The sequence below is a fragment of the Salvia miltiorrhiza genome, chromosome 5, assembly GCF_028751815.1.
Source record: "Salvia miltiorrhiza cultivar Shanhuang (shh) chromosome 5, IMPLAD_Smil_shh, whole genome shotgun sequence".
Classification (NCBI taxonomy): Eukaryota; Viridiplantae; Streptophyta; class Magnoliopsida; order Lamiales; family Lamiaceae; genus Salvia; species Salvia miltiorrhiza.
In genome coordinates this window covers 4683991-4705727 of record NC_080391.1, presented here as the reverse complement: position 1 = coordinate 4705727, position 21737 = coordinate 4683991, and the positions used below count along the sequence as shown (strand labels likewise).

The window sequence follows — 21737 nt, the reverse complement described above, 5'->3', positions numbered from 1 at the left end:
TTAGTTTTCCAGATACGTACGAGCCCACCAAAATTATGGGCCTAAAAAGTGGGCCTATATTGGGTTCAACAACTTTAAATAAAGTTCTAAGAGCATCACTAACGCTTACACGATAGAGCTTACACGATAGCCCTATCGTGTAAAAGCTCTATCGTGTAAGCGTTGCAGCCTCAGGTTACACGAGGGCTACACGTTCTATCGTGTAGCCCTTTAAACGGTTATATATAGGCGCGTGTTTTACACGCGCCTCTTTAAAAAAAAAAAAAAAACGGAAATTCGAATTTTAATTCAAAATTTGACCGTTTGGAATTGTTTTTTTTTTTTTTTTTTTTTTCAATTTTTCTTCTCTTTTTATAACTACATCTTCCTCCTTCATCTTCCTCACTTTCACTCTACAATTCTCCTTCTTCTTTCAATTTCTTTCATTCTTGTTCCTCTTTCAAGCGCTTTCATCTGATTTCTTCCGACAATGGCGGAATCCGACCACGGTTCTTCGTCTGATTCATCCGACGGTGTAGCTAATGCGATCATGGAGGAGATAGAGTTGCATAATCAAGTGCTTGCTCACATCTATGGCCAGCCGGCTCCGGAGGCGGGACGTGTGAAACGTCCCCGATCTTACGTCCACCGTGATAGAGAGGAAGCCCACCTACGTCTTATGCAAGACTACTTCCACGACAATCCGACGTACGGACCTACATTTTTCCGGCGGCGTTTTCGAATGCAAAAGGAGCTTTTCTTGCGCATCGTGGAGGCTGTTCAAGGTGTAGATACTTTCTTCCACATGACCACTGATGCAATAGGTCGGGACTCTCTTTCCCCGTTGCAGAAATGCACGTCGGCTATCCGCCAATTAGCCACCGGGCTCTCTGCGGATACTTTTGACGAGTATCTCAGAGTCGCCGACTCCACCGGGCGTGTATGCCTCAAGAAGTTCTGCAAGGCGGTCATCCGGGCTTTTGGAGCCCATTATCTACGCCGTCCAACGCCGGAGGACATCACACGTCTTACCCAGATGCACGAGGTACGACACGGATTTCCCGGGATGCTCGGGAGTCTTGATTGTATGCATTGGGGGTGGAAGAATTGCCCAAAGGCGTGGCACGGCGCCTACACACGCGGGGATCAGGGAGAGCCCACCTTGATATTGGAGGCCGTTGCATCCCACGATCTGTGGATTTGGCATGCCTTTTTTGGTGTCGCTGGTTCGAACAACGACATCAACGTTCTCAACCAGTCGCCTCTCTTCGCCGACGTGTTGGATGGAACTGCCCCGCCTGTGCTCTTTCAGGCGAATCAGCGCTACTACCAGATGGGCTACTACTTGTGCGACGGCATATATCCAGAGTGGCGTTGCTTCGTCAAGAGTCCACCGATGGCGACAAATCAGAAGGAGGCGAGGTTCAAGAAGATGCAAGAATCGGCACGGAAGGATGTTGAACGTGCCTTTGGAGTCCTTCAAGCACGGTGGGGAATAATTCGCAGTCCCGCGCGGAATTGGTACGTTGCGCACCTCCGGGACATCATGCTGTGTTGCATCATTCTCCACAACATGATTGTGGAGCACGAAGGTGAAGGAGCAACCAATTGGAGAGATGACGACGCGGGACATGGGGCGTCTAGCAGTGACTCGACGGAGAGTGGTCGAGCAACCCCCGTTTCATTCGAGGAATATGTCCAAAGAGATGCTCTTCTCCGAGATAGGCAGTTGCACGCCGCGCTCCAATATGATTTGATGGAGCATGTTTGGGCACGTTTCGGACCTCTAGGGCCGGAATAGTTATTTGTAGTATTTGTTTTTATTTTATAAATAAATATGTAATTTTTAGGAATTTAAAATTTAATGCAATTTAAATTTGAAGTAAATTGTGTAATTTAAATTTATGAAATTAAACTTAAATGAAAAATGAAAAAATCAAAACTAATTCTATCATGTAAGCTATCATGTAACCCCACTGCAGCATCTTTACACTATGTGGTCCCCCCATTATCATGTAAGCTATCATGTAAGCTATCATGTAACCCCATTGCGGATGCTCTAATATGCTGTAACTTTTTTTTTCTTTTATACATTTTTTTGAGTTGGTTCCTTTTTTTTTTAAGACTATGAGAGGACTATTTTACATTTTTATAAGTTCTAAGTTGAATCTTTCTCAAAAAAAAAAGTTATAAGCTGAAACCTAAAGTTGACTTCTAATTTTCTCCTTAAATTCACTTGCGAACTCCAAGCAAATGTATTTGTCAACTTATAGTTTGTATATTTATTGATTTGTTTAAGTAATGTATTAGTTGAATCAAAACGTAAATTACCTTATCATTTACAAATGTGCACACAAATACATCCATATAAACTATGGTAATCGTAAATAGAATAAGAAAGAGAGCGTTCCTAGCTTTATTTGAATCTACAACAAGGTTGCTCAAATTGATATATACAAACTTAAAATAAGAAATAAAAGAATTTGAATTTTGAACTCTAGAAAAATTAGAAAAACCAATACCAAACGCTACTTCAAAAAAAAAGAAAAAAGAATATTAACACGTAAGCTTTTCTGAATCATCTCATCTAACAGCAGAAGCGACTGTGTGGGCCCACGATTTGAGGCTATCTTTGATATCCATCTCATTTGTTGCAGCAGGCACCCTCCATTTCATCAAAGCTTGCTCCTCCTCTCTGTAAAACTCCCACGCTTCTGATAGATACGGCCTCGCTCTCATTCTAGAAGCTTCCTCAACCCTCCTCTTCTCTTCATTTTCCCGATCGCGCGATTCCGTTTTCTGCCCTAATTTTTGCAGGCCGGGAATCATTTCTACGAGCGCCGGATCCTCCTTGTCTTCCTCGGAGAATACGAAGCCGATGTCGATGAAGCCCTTCACCTCTTCGAACTCCAGCTCCGACAAGCTCTTGCTCAGCCGCTTCTTCCTCCTGTCGTGCCGCCGTCTGACGGCTTCCTTCATCACCGGACTTTTCGGAATTTCCGATGGAATTGAAATCTCTTTGTCGGAGAGTATGGTTTGGAGGTGGGGTTTGAGGACCGAATCGGGAGAGGAATCCTGCGTTGCGAAGCTCGACAGCTCATCGCTCTTCGATCTTGCAAGGAGCGATATTTGGCGCGAGACCTTTAGATTTGACGGATTCTGTTGAGTTTGAAGGCGGGGAGTCGGTGAAATTGAGGTTTCTGGCGGTGTTTCGAGGATCCCGAGGTGGAACCACATCGAATCGAAGAGGTTTATGACAGTCTCCGGTTCCATAAATGGCGGCTGATGAGAATTGAAAGGTATTGAATGTGGTTTGGATTTTAAGAGGGGAGTTGATTTATATGATGATGTGTTGAATTAGTTATGGACGGAAATGCCCTTTTCTTTTCAAACACCCCTCCAAATTTACACGTTTTTGCGTTTCTGAATATTTTCTAAACAAGTAGCACATGAACCGTATTGACCAATTAAATTACTGTTATGGCGAACTACCATTTCTTTAAAAGTTTTGTGGATGCTTCTATCTTTTTGAAATTTCTATGTTACTTCGTGTCTTTCATAAGAATGTGCATTTTTTTTTTTGTTATTTTTATATATCACGTAAAAGTATAGTTTCTTTTATTTTTAAACACTATTTCATTATAAACTCTTTATTTTCTACTATTACTTTATTAACTTATTCATAATTTTATCACACATAATCCATCATAAATCACATACATGTCACTAAAACTAATGCAGAGACGGGGAGTATTTGTTTGTAAATGATTGTAATAAACTAATAATCATAATTGAATTCATCTTATTACACGATTGTAATTGCATTATTAATATATATGCCTTCATAAGCATTTAAAACAATTGAAACTACTAAGATTAACTATATAAAAGTGAAAGACGGAAAGATATTGAATTTACATATCTACGATAAAGTAAGTTAATGTGAATGATTATTATTTAACCAAAAAAAAGTACATACACACAATCTACAATTAATTATTTGTTTTAGGCAATGTATGAAAGGAAATTACATTAAAAAAAATTGGTCGTAGCGGAGCCACGTTGGCGTGCGTGACTGTTCTTCAACAAATTTTTCTTTTTGTAATTCGAAAGCTTGGCGAAGGGCTTTCTCGTAAATTTGATTAGAATATACCGTTCACACACGTGGAATCTTTGAACGCAGTAGAAAGTCGCAGTTGATACGTTGACCCTAAACACTATTGTCAAATGAAGGGCTGCGAATTTTATTAATCAAACCAGTCTCCACTCTCACGTGCAAACGCTACTTAATCACGGCACGGGAACTTCGATTGCTAAATAGAGTAATAATCATATTTGTCATGTGTAGTAACAGAAATTTCATAATCCCACGTAAACAATTTGCTAAATTTTGAAACTTTTAAATACACCTACTATTGGAATTTGAGATTACATTACATTCCATAAAAAAAATATTAAATTAAAGCTTCTTTTGACTAAATCTGCTCCATGTATATACTCTCCTTTATATTATTTTATAACACGTGTTTGCATTATGTTATATTATTGTAAATATAAAAATTAATATTACCAACATGCATATATCATGAATTGATGAGACGAAGTACAAAAATCGTTACCTTACGACCTTTTAAGACGTGGATGAGCGTAGAAAGATGAACGTAACAATAAACGGAAGTTAGAGCGTAAACTTTTGTATTAAATTGCATTGCAGGGCAAATCTCATTTGGCAGTAGCTTCTTAAGCATCTAGCTTGTGCGACTGCCAGAAGAGTAATTGCCCTATAACACAATACACGTATACACGCTGATCAACAGATGTTGATTTTTATCACGATCGATGATATCTGGTATCAAGGGAATATAGATGGAAGTCAAAGCTGTAAGATTTTGTATTAAGTTCGCAGTTGCGGGGCAAATCTCCTTTGGCAGTAGCTTATTAAGTGTTTAGCTTGTGCTACTGCCAGAAGAGTAATTGCCCCGTAACACAAATATACATGTACATATCTACAAATATTGTTGATTTGTGTTGTGACCAATAACATTGAGTGGCTTCATGTATATATAGTGTACCCCCAGATCGTACAAATAGTACATTCCGCATTCATTCTTTATGCTCTAACTATCGATATCAATTGATTCCGATTTCATACATACATAATATTTTTATATACTATCCCTTAAATAAATTTCTTTATTTTTTTTAACTTTGCCACAAACGACGACATCATGTCGAAATTTCATAATATTGGCTTATCATTACAACGTGCGTTAAGTGAATGGAGAGATGATAAAAAGGTAAAACATGGCAGACCAAAGGCATTTCAAGAAATTAATTAAAATTGTTAAAATGGTTAAAACGAAGATGAATATTGATAGATAATTTGGAAATGGCCCTTTAACATTCAAAGGGACGAAGTAGATGGAGAAGGCAAAATACTGGAAAAAGAGCTCCAAAGATAAGCATCTACAGCCTGTGCTGTCTAACTTTTTTTTTTCACAACTTGATGTACATTCAACATGATCCAACACAAAAATAAGTAAAATCATAAATGAAAATATATACCAAGCAGCACATTCTCAAGAATAAAATTCTAGATCCTCAATCTTTATTGGCCGGTTTGATGATTGAATTCTAGGAAATAATCAGTTGATTATGCATGTAATTAAGTTATCCGGCCCTGAGAATTTGGTTAGGATCCCATGTCCCAATATTTATATATGTTACTACTAAAAGAATTATAGCCAGTGAGTTAGTTCAGTGTCCTATGTCGTATCTCTAAAACATCATTTTTATTTAAAAAGGAAACTATACAAGGGCTTGGTATTAACAAATAAGAGTATACTAACTGATTTTTTAATTGAAAGAAAAAACTTGGAAGTTGCTAAACCTGAATAAAGTTAATGCTTTAGTTTATTATTACTTTGAAAATATTCAAAACAAGAAAATAATACATTGAATCAAACTAACTCTCAATTTTAAAATTGTTCTCACTCGATTTTTAACAGAGAATTGAAAATAGCTAGAGTCACTAAAACACCATTAAATTCCACATATTCAAATCGGCACAAATATTTATAAGATGGATTTGCATATAGAGTTGATCGAAACGTGGCAGTGAGATAGTAAATAATTTTGTTGGTAAAAGATATGATTGAAAGAAACTGGGTTGGGTTGAAAGGGGATTCTATGAGAACTGATACTCGTGGCCCCATAACTTTTCTAATAAAATGGAATATTTTTTATTTTCTTTGTAATGAAGTATATATTTTCGTGATTTTAGGGCAGGAATTGTCCCCGCATATGCCACATTTCTCCAGCATATCCCAATTTTGGGTGAATAATCTATGAAAATAGAATAGTAGATAAAGAGAGCTTTTTTCCTGGTGAATTTATGTGGCAACTCGAGCGCGGGTGGTTTTAAATAAAGCAGTCAAAAGTGGGGTTAATGCCGAATAGAAATTAATGCATGCATGCACATGCACTTTTTCTTCTTTCTTCTTTGATTTCCCCTTTGCACTCAAACTTTTCATAAAATAATACTCGCCTCGTCCCTCGTAATTGTGCATACCTTTTACTTTTGCTACGTCCATCAAATTTATGTATACTATATTTTTTGAGTAATGCTATTTGGCCATAATATGGCTGGCCATAATAGCTTTAAACTCAATGCATTTATAAACTCAATGCATTAAATACATGAGGGGAGGGCATTTTTACCATATTATGGCCGGCCATAATATGGCCAAACAGCTTTTCCCATATTTTTTAACACTACTCTACATATAATTTTCACAATTTTACTCTTATAACTTACACCATTTACCCACAATCTATTTAATAATATCCTTCATGCGAGACCCTTTCTCTATTATAAATATTCTAAACAACTTTTTATTAAAATCCGTACCGAAAACACCTATATATATTTATGGAGGACGAAGGATGGAGGAAGTACTACGGAGAAAATATTGTTGATTATTGATCAACTAGCTTAAATGTTATTTTTTAGGGTGATGATGACCTTAATAAATTGATTATCTTATACATATATCATAAAGACGCATTACCATATATATATATATATACTATATTAAAAAGGTAATTTTCAATTTCAAATTGATTTCAGATCAATTTCAAAATTGAGTGGCAATGTTGTAGTTAGAATAAAGTTGAAGGTTTATTTATAAGCTATACATCTTTTTTTTTCTTTTTCTTTAACTTCTTATTTTTCTATTTTATTTATTTTTTAAAATTGTGAAATTCGACTAATTATAAAATATTTGATATGCATATCAAATTAAAGATCGTGACAAGAGCTTTAATTTGATATATTTTATGTAAATATTGGATTTAAAATATAAAAATTATATTTATTGAAAGATTAAAACTTGAGAAAATTCTCTCTCCTCTTTTTTTTGAATAAATCTATTTTTTTATTATCTTTTAACTTATATTGTTTTTTTTTTCACAATATCATTTTTTATTAATATGAATTATTCTTTATTATTTGTATATTAAACTAAAATATATTTATCTTAAACTATTAGTATTTTTAATTATATTTAGAATTTTTATATAATAAATAATTTTATATATAATAAAATATAAAAATATTTTCCGTGTGCAAATGCTAGTATATATATAGATCAAATTCAATTCGTTCTTAAATTGAATTGAAATACATATATATTTCAGTTATAAGTAAAGAAATGCAGTAATGTTATCACGTATATGACATAGATTCAACCAGTTAGTTTAGTATATGATGGCTTCAAAAGAAATTTAAATCCATAAAATCGTCTATGGAATTACACGCTAGTCACAGGAATTTGGTGAAAGCAATATCATATTTTTGGTAAACTAGTGTTGCACCAGCGCCGTGAATTTTCATACATTAACTTTTTTAAATTATGAAAATCTTGAATGCACTTCATTACACGTACACAAGCCGAACATCTTAATAATCAAACCGAACTAAAATATTGAATTCAATTCGATTTTGATTTTACTTCTTCAAAATTCAGTCAATTCGATTTGGTTTTTCTAAAATCAAACACCACTAAAACTTGAATTATATATATGTATTACATATATGCATTATATATTATTATTATTATTTAGACAAATTAACGCTAATTCTAATTGCCTAATTAAATTCTAACCCTAACACATTCAATCTTTATCATCTCACATGTTCTTGAAAAATGGAATAAAAAAACTATATTCTTTAGTTATAATAATAATAATAATAAATAATTTGGTTTTGATTTTTTTTTCATATTTCAATTGTTTTGGTTCAGTTCAATTTTGGCTTTAATATTTCTGGTAATTCAATATGTGTATTTCGAACAATTTGGTCCAGATCAAAATTTTCTTTTTACATTACAAATATGATTATGTTTGATTTTAACAAATTTGATTCCGTTCGATTTGAAATTATTTATTTTATTACAAATGCTCACTCCTACACACACACATGTAAAAATCAACACTAGTGTGCGTGTGTTGGCATAACGATATATAGATAATGCCAAGGTCTAAGGTACTGGTTCGAGTTCACCGTGGTGCGATCTTTAATTTTTTTTATTATTTACTAATGTAATTTATATATATAAAAAATCAACACTATTTTCATATACTTGACATTTATTTCTTAAATTCATTAAATTCTATTACACTAAAATTAGTAAAGCAAAATTTTTTCTTATATAAATCATTTGGTTCAATTTAACTACTATAAAATCATAATGCAGAAATAACAACCTTATGAACACAAAAAACCATTTTATTATTAATTTTCACAGAAACCTGTAGGCCTTATCATCACAATACTCTTGCGGCATTCTTGTGCGATTTCTTGAAGGAGGAAGCTTTTCATACAATTCTTTTAGGCTTTTAGCATCAAGATTTTGTTAATTCCTTTTCTCCCATATTGAATTGTCCCCATAGAAGAGTTTGAAGAGAAATAATTTCGTATTTGACCTAGAGATAGGGATTATACATAATAATTCTATCAAGTAAGATATGATGTGAAATTTATTTTAAATAATAATAGATTACATGCATGTTATAGGACTAGATACGAGTAAATATATAAGTAGAATGAGGACCTACTAAAGTGAAAAAAATGTTTAAAGATTTAACAAAACAAAAAACAAAAGTATAATGACTATTGCCAAAACGACATAGTGTTTCCACAAAAAGGAAGAAGAATCAAACATCTCTGAAGCAACTCAGAAATAAATTAACTAAAGCATGCTTCATAAAGTATATGTTTGTTATGAAGATACAAAAATGCTTAATTAATAGTAATTATTTTTTCAGAAAAGAGTTCGTTTGGGAAGAAAAGCATTCCTCAAAGCCATAAAACATTTATTTATTCATTTTCTTCTAAAATCTGCAACGAAAAGAACTCCTGTTTTAGTGGGTTGTGACTTGCGAGGGGAAGAAGAAGAAGAAGATCTTATATTAAAATAAAGCATTGTTGAGAAAGGATGCGAAAACAACACTATTACCTCATTTTATGAGGACATCTTAAAAGGCAAGAAATAGAAAAACATAATAATTAATTTAAGGATGAATCGCGGGGCAAATCTCCTTTGGCAGTGTGCTGAGTCAGCATTATCTGCCTACTGCCAAAGGAGTAATTACCCAGTAATTCATCCCTAATTTCACGATGCTCCATTTTCTGATGAACAGTTGACACCATCTTTCTTCTATATTTATAGTTGAAACAAAACACACGGTTTCTCCGCAGGTATATCTTAAGCATATTCTTACGCAGGATCCTTTCTACACGCGGAAGATTTATAATCCTACATATATTTCGTTTTCATTTTTCTAAGCATGGATTTGGGTGCCGTATGGAAATAGCAGAGAGTTTGTCAATATTTTGTTTATTTATGATGATTTTGTGGAATAAGGAAATCATATTTGTGAGACCATTCTGTTAAAGGGGCAGTTTCACGTGCTCACCATTCTGTTGCGTCCACAGACATAAAGACAAGCATAATCTCTTCGGTCACTATACAGAAATAAGTATAAGATAATAGTATAAGACAATCGTAATCTTTCCTGCGGTTATAAATTAATTTAGCATAGTTTAGTTTATGTGAATCAGACATGATTTGATGCTTCATTCCTAGTTGACTCATGTCGCCGCCTATCAGAATTTATAAGGTCATTATCTCAACATTATGTCTATAACAACCATGCATGAATTATCTCCATTAGTTACATACATCATATATATATATATGAGTATATATTAGAAGAACGACACATCATTAAGGGACGTTTACTTTTAATGATTGAATATTTTTTTTTTGAAGGATTTTTCCAATCATACCCCCTTTCAATAGGATATGAATCAAGCAAAATTAACTCAAATAATAGAAATTATACGGAGCCTTGAGATTCCAAAATTTCAATCCGTTTTAATAAACAAGGAATTAACCTATATATTATTTTAATCTATTTAGGTTAATCCCATAGTAACTTTGGTTCAAGTTGCTTATTTAGGAAACCACAAAGGGTGATTTTCCTATTGACAATAATAATCACCATTCTTGATTCCTGACTACATGTGTGTTAATGTCTTAATGATCATAGTGAATGTAGCGCCTGGTGAAGAAAAAATAACGACATAAAATGAGGAATCTTGTATGTAAGAAAGCAAAAAAAAACCAGGGATCTGATTCCTTATGACATGGCAAAATAAGCTAAATGTAGAAGAGCATATCCATGGAAGTAAAAAAGGGGGAGACCGAAGGTGAGAACTTTTTTTTACCATGACCCCAAACAAAAGTAAAGGGTGCAAAAACCCTAAAGGATCGGAATAGAGTGGAAGCATATGCCATTTTCTCATTCAACACATAAGAATATGCCAACGAAGGTGCGTAGCTAGGTCCTATATAAAGGCTGGACAATCAACTCCAACTTATATTGATCAAGTTGAAGAAAGATAATAATAATGTGGGTAAGAGAATAACAGGGCGATCCTCCTTTGGCAGGAAGAACACGCACGTGCATACTTGTTTCTCTGCCAAAGAAGAATTGCCCTGCCATTCAATCCCACAATGCAGCACCACAACATGACATGAGTGATTTTCTCCCCTTTGGTGTATGAATGGTGATTAACTATTTTTAAGTTCTACTGTTCAACTTGACTTGTTACTCGATTATTTTGTGAGTAGGGAGCAGCAGTACTCAGTATGCTATATATTACTATCACAATTCTTCAAGAGTTTCTACAATATTGCAGGGAAGCAACAGATCTATGAGCCTGATTATCCATGAACTCCATGGTACTTTCAGTTATTATGTTAAGGGTTTTTGTTCTTGAATTTATATCTACTGTTGGAATGTATATATAGTACTGCTATAAATTATTAGTAACTGGTTTTGTAGTACATGAGTTCTTTGGGTTAAATTTGTGGAACTCCAGAGCAAATAAAGGCCAGCGTAAAAAGGGTCACGGGCTGACCGACTTCGTTTGGTTAAACTCAGACAAGCAGAAGCTGAAACCGCACACAAGGCTTAGATTTCATAAATGTAATGATAACTTCAAGTAGTAATTAATTGTCAGCACACGTATCACAACTAAAATGTAATGTCCTAATTAAAATGTATCTCAACTATCACTTGAATTAATTCCAAACAATGCCTCAGTAAAAGTTTTAAGCAATAAAGTGGTGCCAATAAAGTAATGCTAATTAAATAATAAAAAAAAAAAACCTGAAAAGCTGGCACAATTTGGAGCCCGGCCTTGACATCAACCACCCAAACCTCTTCCAATCACAGCCAGCTTGAACTGTATATCCAAAATATTAAGATCATAAAGCCACTTTGTATAAGAAGCTAAGAAACAAAATTTTCAATTGTGCAGTTATGATCAAAATATCATTGCCAAGCAGAAGGTCCTGAACTTGCTATATTTCCTGATTGTGATGGTTAATTTATTAAAAATTTAATCTTCACTATTCATATAAATTGAACATATTACCTCTTCTAAAAAAAGTATGATATTGTATTAGCTATTATTCTACATCAGAGAAGTAGGTTTGAACATCTATCTAGGATGATATTGTACAAGCTTTCAATACCGAGATAAGTACTCAATTTTTCGTGTAGCATCTAGTTTATCCACATGAGTCAGCACACCATATCTCGAATCTAAATTTACATACCAAATTAGAAATAACCAGTTAGCCATTTGTCTAGACAAATAGGATTAGACCAATTTCTGCAATACAACCGAAGATATAGGCCGCCACCAGGACACCAATAATCTGAAGGAGGAAATGCATTCGAAAATCCAATGTGAGTACCCCTTAAAACTCTACCAAATCTGTAAAACATGACCAAGTGCTATTCAATTAGTTGAAGATAGTATATTGATTGTAAATAATTTTGTAGGAAAATTAGTGAGCAAATCTCCTCTGGCAGACAGTGAAAGAAGGCATAGCACTAGTTAATGCTAAGCATGCGACAGTCTGCCAGAGGAGACTGCCCAATAATTCACCTACACCAGAGAGAAAGAAAATACTTGCAAAACTGGTACACAGTTTTGAGATTTAAATCCCATCACTCATAACACCAAAGTAATAAGTACAAAAACTTTGTTTTTCTGCTGTTATTGTTCTGATAGATGCTTCAATAGAAGAGTAGGATTATATTCAGGTAAAAGCATAAGGATAGAAGTTAGAATAATTCTTAGTTCCCTTATCTCTAATGTAGTATTTTTCGAACAAAATCTCAATCGCAGATCACAGGACTTGGCGAGTTTAACCAGCCCAACGTTTCAGAATGGTTATACTATGAACACCAATGTGCGCGCGAGTAGCTCTGAGCTGAAATTCGCATGCGAAAGGAGCGTGACAATCTCTTATTAGACAAGTTATTCCATGTGAAGATGACTAATCTTGAAACAGTTGTATGCATCCAACATGCGTGGTCCTTCCTCTAGAAAGATGTCGAATTCGCAGAATGGCAATTCATCAGATTCTGTGTGATCATCAACATACTTGAGCTAAATATTACAACCAAGGCATGCCAAGGAATAAATTGAAATGAAAGCAATACGATTGCAACAGTTAAATGCTACTCCAAGAAAATTCAGGAGCTAGAATCTGTTTCGTTTCCACTCAGATGATGATATTTCTTTGAATTTATCCAGCATTAAACAATATCTATGGTCTAACCAAAAGAGGGAATCAATTAATTTACTCTACCATGCTAGCGCTTAAGTAGGACTATATACCTGAATATTGTACTATAATTTGTTGACATCCAGTGACACATTGGCTATGGACAAACCTTATTAACAATGCTTCAAGCAGTTTATGACGAGCTTTCTGTTCAAAATGCATTTGGATTTCTTGATAAGCCAGCAGTCAGGTTTTATCTTGATCACTTGATGAAGATAAACGAAGAGCCTTCAAGGCCATCAGGGGACCATGACTGCAACAGAAAAAGTGAAAGAAGGCTTAAAGGCATTGTTCCACGGCATATACCATTGAATCAAGAGAATATCCACGTAGGGTGCGAATATTTGAAAATAGAAGCTTAACAGAGTGAAAACAGAGCTTGACCTCCAAAGTGCAAACAGTAGAGGAAGTGGAGAACAATGAGAATGTACGTCTCCTTCGGCAAAAGATTGCCATTGTGTGTGAAATTGTAACTAATTCTGCTAAAAGAGAATTGCCCTGCCATTCAACATCTCCATAACTGGTTCAAGATGGATCTTGAAATCAATAGATAGAAATTGGTTATAGAAATTGACAAAGGACTAACTCTGCTAAGCCAGAACTGATCAAGCTTGTCAAGAAGGGTTTGGCAATGCCAGAATTACCCAATTATTATGCAAGGGAGCTGAGTGTAGGTTAATATATCAAACACTTCGCCTACATCTATGCCACATGCAACATCTACTAATTTACATAGTCGTCTAATTTCTGAATCATGCGATCACGAATCTTTTAAGCTTAAACGAGCAGTTCTAGGTAGCTAGCATAATGACTTCGATTGAGAAAGGACAGCAATTGCGGAATAATGAAACCGTAAATTGAAACAAAAAATGTATAAACAGTAACAAAAATTTTGTGAAGAAAATTTACTGCCAAGATTCTGTGATAAATTGCAGATAAAAGAAGCATAATCGAGAATAATCTCTATGATCGCTGTGGAATGTGCATGCACTTCCTCAAACTGATCGGCCGTAGCTAAGGATTTCATGCGTCTTCATTGAAACATTGTCTACAGTAAACGTAAAATTCGTGTAAACTTACATGGGCCCGTTTCCTTTTGGGCTTTTATAAGAGCTAGAGTTAAATGGGCCAGACCTCGAGATATGCCGTATAAATTGTTATGGGACCCGACCCGATCCGATGATGGCTTCGCTTCACAATCCGAACCCGGTCATTACACGATCGATATAAAAAAGAAAATTAAAACTTTAATTGCATGGATAAATTTATCCATAGAAAAGGATGGATAACAAAAATTTATGCCTTTAAATGTTCATTTTCTTTCCAATATTTGATACAAAAGCATTTTTCCTTCCTTATTTTCACTTCAAGGGTGAATAATATAATCCCTACATTTTTGGTGTGATAACATTATCCACCCTTGAAGTGAAACTAAGGAAGGAAAAATGCTCTTGTGTCAAATGTTGGAAAAGAAAGAAGACATTAAAGGCATAAATTTTTGTTATCCATCATTTTTCATGGATAAATTTATCCATCAAAGTAAACGTAGGTAAGAAATGTTATGGAAATTTAGTGAAGCCAAAGGGAATATTGCCAATTATGTATCACGAGTTCGTTAAACCTTAAAGCTGAAGGAGTTAGTATGGTCATGTGAATATTATCTACCTAGATTCTACGGACGAACAAAAAAGTTTAAAATCCTCAGTTTTTAGACAAAGGTATAACATATATATGTATATGCCTTGAGTGGTGCAGTAATGGAGAGAGAGAGAGAGATGTCAAGAAGGTAGAGACAAAGAAGAGAATGGGGAGATGAGCTTAGTGAAATACATAAAAAAAAAGGAGTAGACAAAAAGTGATCTAACGCCTTAAAAGGGGGGCGAGGGGTTTATTTACCACTCACACTAAACAACAAAAATTGGCAACACTATCTTATGTTTTAGTCATAAATTCTCCCATTTATGCTCTTCCCTGCTTCTCTCTTGCTGTCGAAAATTTTTAGTGAATCATAAAGCAGAAAAATATCAAAACAACAGGTCTTGTCAAATTCGTATCAACACCTATTCTCCTTGTTTCTCTGTTCCTTTACAGTATGACCAATCCAGCACTTAATATTACTATTGCAACTAGTTCTTAAAAAAATATTACTATTGCAACTATCATTACGTACTATCGCTATCAAGGCTTTTCTTTTAATTCTTCGTCATTTTCTTCCCGAAAAAATCTTTAAATTTCTTGACATATAAATTATATATAATCTTTTTTGGGAAATTGCAAATGCGAATTGAACTACAATCAAAATTTTAAAGTTTAATAACAATGGATTTTACAAGTTTAATATTTATTGGATATATATATATTCCAGTTTTTGATGTCTCAACCGTGTCTTATTTTCAGTTTTTTTATTTTTTTTTATATTTTTCTTAGATTTTGTTTCGTATATTTTAGCTTGATTTTATAAATTTTTAGCAGAGTTATTTATCTTAGTAATCATTTTTATTTTTATGATAATTATTGTTAAAAATAATGAACTTATTAATGGAACGCAGAACAAAACACAAAAATATTCGGATGAGAACCTTTGTCCCACTGTGTTTCATTGTAACTCACTTTTAATTTGTTATGATTTTTTACTATTGTATATTTTCTTCAATTTTAATATAATAAAAAGATAATTCACAAAGATTTGCTTAGGGTATATAATTACTTTTATATTTATATGAATTAATAATAGATAATTTTTTATTTTTACTTTTTATTGATAAATATTAATTAAAATTTACTATATGATACTAATATTTTTATTTTTATAATAAATAATTATAAAACCGATAGATTAAAAATGCACACACTAAATTGTGGGATATAAGATCTCATCGGAAAAGTATTGGAGTAACAAAGCTGTTACCCAAGGGATCGTAAACTTCACGGGAATTAATTGTGCGAGCCAAGTAAGTACCCCAACAATTAATACTTTCCAAATTTACGTTAATTTTTTTCCAAAAGAATCGACGCAAACAAATATATAAAGTGAAAATCAAAGTTGAAGATATTAGAGATGATGAACCCCACGCAGCCTTCCCACTAAGATCAATCCTTAGCAATATTCACAGATTTGAGCAAGTCGACAGATTTCTATAAATCGATGGGTGAAGTAATAATGCCAAATAAATTAGAAAAGAAGATTCAAAAAAAGAAAAAGAGGCGTAGTGGGAGCAGATAGTGGCTCTACTGTTAGGACAACATGTGAATATTCAGACAAAGCGAAACCATCACCACGCCATACCACTAGGTGCAAGTAGAACGATTAAGGAGGCGCTCGTGATACTATCACAAACCCCAAAAGCACACACACCCACATGTGTGTGTGTGTGTGCACACTTTAATTTTATGGTGTGACATGATTCTGAATTTCTGAGTCTCAGTGTATATGCGAAATTTGCTATTTCTGTAACTCCAAATTCGCTTTTTAAAGCCTACACACTATACATAAGAGAAGTAGCTTGCCTTCACAAAAACTGCAGATATGGATGCTTTTGGCTTTGTGTGCATATATTATAGCGGCGTGATATGCATTAGGCACTTATTTTATTGGGAGCATCTAAATAATGTAGGCGTTCCCCTCCTTATTTTTTAAATTAATTGTAACATTCTCATTGGCTGATGTATACAACATCAATTATTTGAGAAAAGGGCATCCTATGCAACTTTCTTCCCTTCAAAAAACGACTACGTTATAGTGAGGCTATACTATAATATATGGATTCGTATTTGGATCGATTGAATTGTTAAAGAATGTTTGGTTTGGGGGGTTTCTGTGAATCGAGCTTCTGTTCTTTATAGTATTTTTTTATATATAGTATAGCTATTTCTACCATTAAATTTGATTTTTGTTTTAGTACTTTATTACGAGATTTTATTTTATTTTTATGAGAATAAAATTTTGCTATCACTAGCATGCAAACCACACACGGTCAGGTTTCCAAATTCTCCCTCTATCCCACAAAATTACTTTTTAGAACAAGGGATCGGAACACGGATTTTAAAATGAAAAAGTGAAAAGTAATGATAAATGGGGTATTATGAATGGTGAAAAGGTGAAAGTAGGGGTAAATATCGTATTATAAGTGGTGAGTTATAGTTCAAAAATAAATCGATTTTGTTTTTCGAGTTTAAAAATACTCAGTCGACCACTAGACAATTACGCATGATTGGTTTAAATGAAATGAAATGCAAATTAAAATCCAGTGCATATAGGAATATATCTGTTGGCAATGGCTTAAAATCTAAAAATTTCTTGTCGTGTGAAATGTGATATGTTGAGTTGCATGATCTGTCGTGATCGTAGTGAATGATGGAGTATATTATTTGTAGTAATAATTAAAGAGCTTTTCAAATTTATTACTCTACTAATAATTCTAGAAAGAGACGAGAGGCATGTCAGTATATATCTTGACATTCCGTGACTCCCACAACCCCACTTTCATTTTTTTCAGTCTTTATAAAAACCGCATGCGTCCATCGCCATTCAATTACCACCAACACAGAATTGATGGCGTCTAAAATGCACAGGAGAATTGCACTGCGCAGAAAGCTTCAAATTTTGAGGACTCTCACCAAATCCAAATCAGTAACGCTCTTGCATTCATTCATTTAATTAATCAATATTTTTTTTATGATACTATAGTACATGATTAATTTTGGTTGTTGTGTGTTAATTAAGGAGAAGAAGAGCTCCATCATCGCAGATACTTTCCTCTACATCCACAAGTTGAAGCTCCAAGTCGAAGCAATCAGAAAAGAGTGCCAACACCTTATAAATCATATCCAGGTTCTCCCTCTCTCTCTCTCTCTCTCTCTCTCACACACACACACACACACACACTTGTTAATTAATTTGGAGGTTAATTTAATTTAATTTAATTTGCAGGAGGTGAAAGTGGAGAGTGTTGGGAAAGGGTATTTAGTAGTGAGGGTGAGATGCAAGAAAGGCGAACAAGTGTTGCTGGCGTCGATTCTGGAGATGTTTGAAGAATTGAATATGAATGTGATGCAAGCAAGCATCACCTGCAAATACTTCTTCGGAATGGAAGCCGTTGTGAAATCCGACATCGACGCCGCAGTCTTGAACCAGGCTATCATCAAGCTTCTCCAAATGCACACACAAAAATGCACGTGATCATATAATTGATATGGCTCATCATTAATAATTATCTTGTAAATGTTGTCTGCCTTCATTTTCAAATGCAACGAGTTGTTTTTCAACTATCTTAACGACTAATAAACTAATCTTTCGACGACGTCTAATGCTACAATTATTGATGCTGTTAATGTGAAGTTTGATAAACGACAAAGTATGGGTTGGAAATGGAGACCATTTCCGAACCGCACTAACCTTGTATCGACTTACCTAATAAATGGCCGGCCACATTCTACATGTGAAAAAGATTGAGAAAATCTATCAATTTAATTTCTTGAAATGTACCAATCATATATATGAATCAAACAGAAGTAAATTAATGCTAGTAATTGAGAAAATACTACACAATTATGAAATGAATTATGTATATATATTTTGCGTAGTGTGACATCTAAGTAAGTCATGTACGTAAACTAAACATTTTGAGAAGGATCTCAAGTCACTTGTAGAAAATTTGGTCCATTTATTTTTTTATTTTTATTTTTTTCCCTTTGAGGGGGAGAATTAATTTGGTCCTTTAAGCAACTAGCTAGCTAGGTTTATCGCTCAACCAATTAATAAGGATATGAAGATTGCGGAATTTATGGAAAAAAAATATATGTAAGCTTTTAAGATAAGCATTCCTCATGTTTCTTGTCCAATGTTATTGAAAAAGTCTCTAAAACTTTCTTTTAATTATTATTTAAAGATGAGGTGAAAAATAAAGTTTCACCTAAAAATCCAGCGAGGTGACAAAATCGTTTTGTCGTACGTAAATTTTGTATACAGCAAGACAAGTTTGGAAAATATTGAAAGTTAGGAAAGTTTGATAAATAGAAAATAAAAGTGAGTAATCTAAGTATATCCGAAAAATAAACTCAAGCAGAAAAATTCTAGAACTAGGCAAAGGAAATATAAATATGTAGAAGTTGATCATATTCAAATAAATAACACACTTTGAAAAATACCGGAGATAAAAGACTAATTATGGGGAATGTAATGACTACACTAAACTCATGCAATTAACCTATTGATTAATTATCAGTTTAATATAGTCTTATGCCAAGTTGGTCACCGCGAGTTTCTTGTTTCGATCACATCTCCCTTATTTGAACTTCTATTTTTTATTTATTTGCTTCCAATAACTCGTATTGAGATGAGCTTCAACTTTCATTCAGATCATTAATTTACTTAAATCAATCTCAATATTTTTTGCAAATTCCATTAAAGTATAAGTAAATATCACATTTCACAAGATAACATAATTTAAACACAAAGCATCTAATCAAACACTCACATTCCAACAAAATTGATATATTAAGAATATTTAAAACATAGGTGAATATCAGAGACACTTTTTTAATAAAAAAAACTCTTAAAATTGAAAACACAAAACATGATTTTTTTTTAATAGGAAAAAAATTGAAGGCATTTTCTAAAAAAAGCATGAAAGCTGGAGACACAAATATGATTAATCCTTAATATAATGCTTGAAAAGTTTTATTAACCAAAATATATAAGGGGCATTCAGTTGCCTGAGATTGAATTGTTCCGAAAGTATATGAAATTAATTTTATCATAAATGATAGATTAAGATTCATAAATTATGACTAATCATATACTCCCTCCGTCCCATTGGGCTTGTCCCATTTGGCTTCGGCACGATTATTAAGGAGAATATTATTAGTGTTTTAAGTGTGTAGGTAATAAAAGTATAAAATTGATAAAGTAGGAGATGGAAGGTGATAAAATAGAAGAGAGAATGTAATAAAGTGATAAAGTAGGAGAGAGAAGATGATAAAGTAGGAAAGAGAATGTGAAAAAGTGATAAAGTATGAGAGAGAATGTAATTAAGAATTCTTATTGTTTAGTTAATTGTTACCATTTATAAAAATGGGACAAGATCATGGGACAAACAAAAAAGGAATACAGGACAAGATCAATGGGACGGACGGAATATGATATTGGGTGTATTCGTTGTGGATTTCCACAGACTTTAAAAAGTCCATGGAATTTAAATTCCATGGAATTCACATAGATTCCAGAGGACTTTCAAAGAATTCGTGGTTGGATTTCACCCCGATTTTCACTGATTTTCGAAGACTTTACGGGATAATTTTGGAATTGAATTCCATGAAACCAGCGCCCGCTAGAAGAGACCCAGCGCACGCGGAGTCCCAGCAACCGCTGGAAACCCAGCGAGCGCTGGAAAACCAAAGTCTGCTTATGTGGTACTATATTTTTGGAGTAGGCTTCTGTGGAATGAGGAAAAAAAACCGAAGAGTTGTATTTAAAAAGCGTGGGTGGGCTGGGCTGCCTGGGCCCAGCGACCGCGGCAACCCAGCGGCCGCTGGAAACCCAGCGCCCGCGCACACCCAGCGCTCGCTGGACACTCTCAACGATTGCTGAGTTCCAGCGCTCGCTGGCTTCTTGGCCGCGGGCGCTGGAACTCAGCGCTCACTTAAAACTTCATGGATTTCAATTCTCGTGGTTCTTGGTCGGATTTCGTCGTGTGTATTTTTTGGATGAAATCCATGAAAGTCATTCCGGATTTTAAGTCAATGGAATAACAAATACACCTAGATTTGTATGGATTTTAAAAAGTCTTGAACTGAATACACCCAGATTTATATGGACTTTTAAAAGTCTTGAACGAATACACCCAGATTTCTGCAGACTTTTAAAAATCTTGAACGAATACACCCAGACTTTTAAAATCCATAGAAATCCATCAAATTTCCACAACGAATACACCTCCTAAGTAACGAGCCATATATTTATCCAATCAAACAAAATACTAATACGAAAGAAAATGTCCTTCAAAAGTGGGCCACGTTCTAAGATGTTAATATAAGGAGGCCGCAGGCCCATCTGTAAAAGTGCAATAACATAGTATTTCTTTCGGGCCCCTTTTTCTTTTTATTTTTATTTTGTGACGGCATGAAACATGGACTTTGCTACCATCATTCACGGATAACATAAAAAGAGACACTCCAATGTATTTGGAAGCACGCTTCATCCTTCTTAATTAAAATTTAATAGTAATTTTAATTAAAAGTAATAAATTTTACGTAAAAATTAAATAATCTATAATTAAATATTAATTCCTAAATATTTAAACATCACTGCGTACGTCCATACCGTAGTTTTGTTTAATTTAAAAAGCTTTAGCTGTCTTTTAATTTCTTTGTTTTTTATTATTCAAAATAGGGATTGAGTATTGGTACTTGGGAGGGAAGTTCCAAGGAAGTTTCTGTTAACTTAAATAGTTAAAAGTTGTAATCAATAATCATTACAAGCTTCCTGCCAGAAAATGTCCTATTTTTTACCATTATCCATTCGTACAAATTATCAAGGTAAATTACATT

General features: G+C 33.9%; 4 protein-coding genes across 5 annotated transcripts in view; 2 read left to right on the top strand and 2 right to left on the bottom strand.

Moving 5' to 3' along the window:
* LOC130985259 (uncharacterized) overlaps positions 1-21737 on the bottom strand; it is a 920555-nt gene that overhangs the window by 114932 nt on the left and 783886 nt on the right. The window lies entirely within an intron of this gene.
* Positions 470-2110, top strand: LOC131024810 (uncharacterized). Its single transcript, XM_057954346.1, has 2 exons — positions 470-933; positions 2104-2110. Exons 1-2 carry the CDS (start codon positions 470-472, stop codon positions 2108-2110), a joined length of 471 nt encoding a protein of 156 aa, XP_057810329.1.
* LOC131024809 (uncharacterized) lies at positions 2563-3252 on the bottom strand. Its single transcript, XM_057954345.1, has one exon. It carries the CDS (start codon positions 3250-3252, stop codon positions 2563-2565), a length of 690 nt encoding a protein of 229 aa, XP_057810328.1.
* LOC130985340 (uncharacterized) lies at positions 17633-18458 on the top strand. Its single transcript, XM_057908277.1, has 3 exons — positions 17633-17820; positions 17914-18021; positions 18121-18458. Exons 1-3 carry the CDS (start codon positions 17743-17745, stop codon positions 18367-18369), a joined length of 435 nt encoding a protein of 144 aa, XP_057764260.1. The 5' UTR covers positions 17633-17742; the 3' UTR covers positions 18370-18458.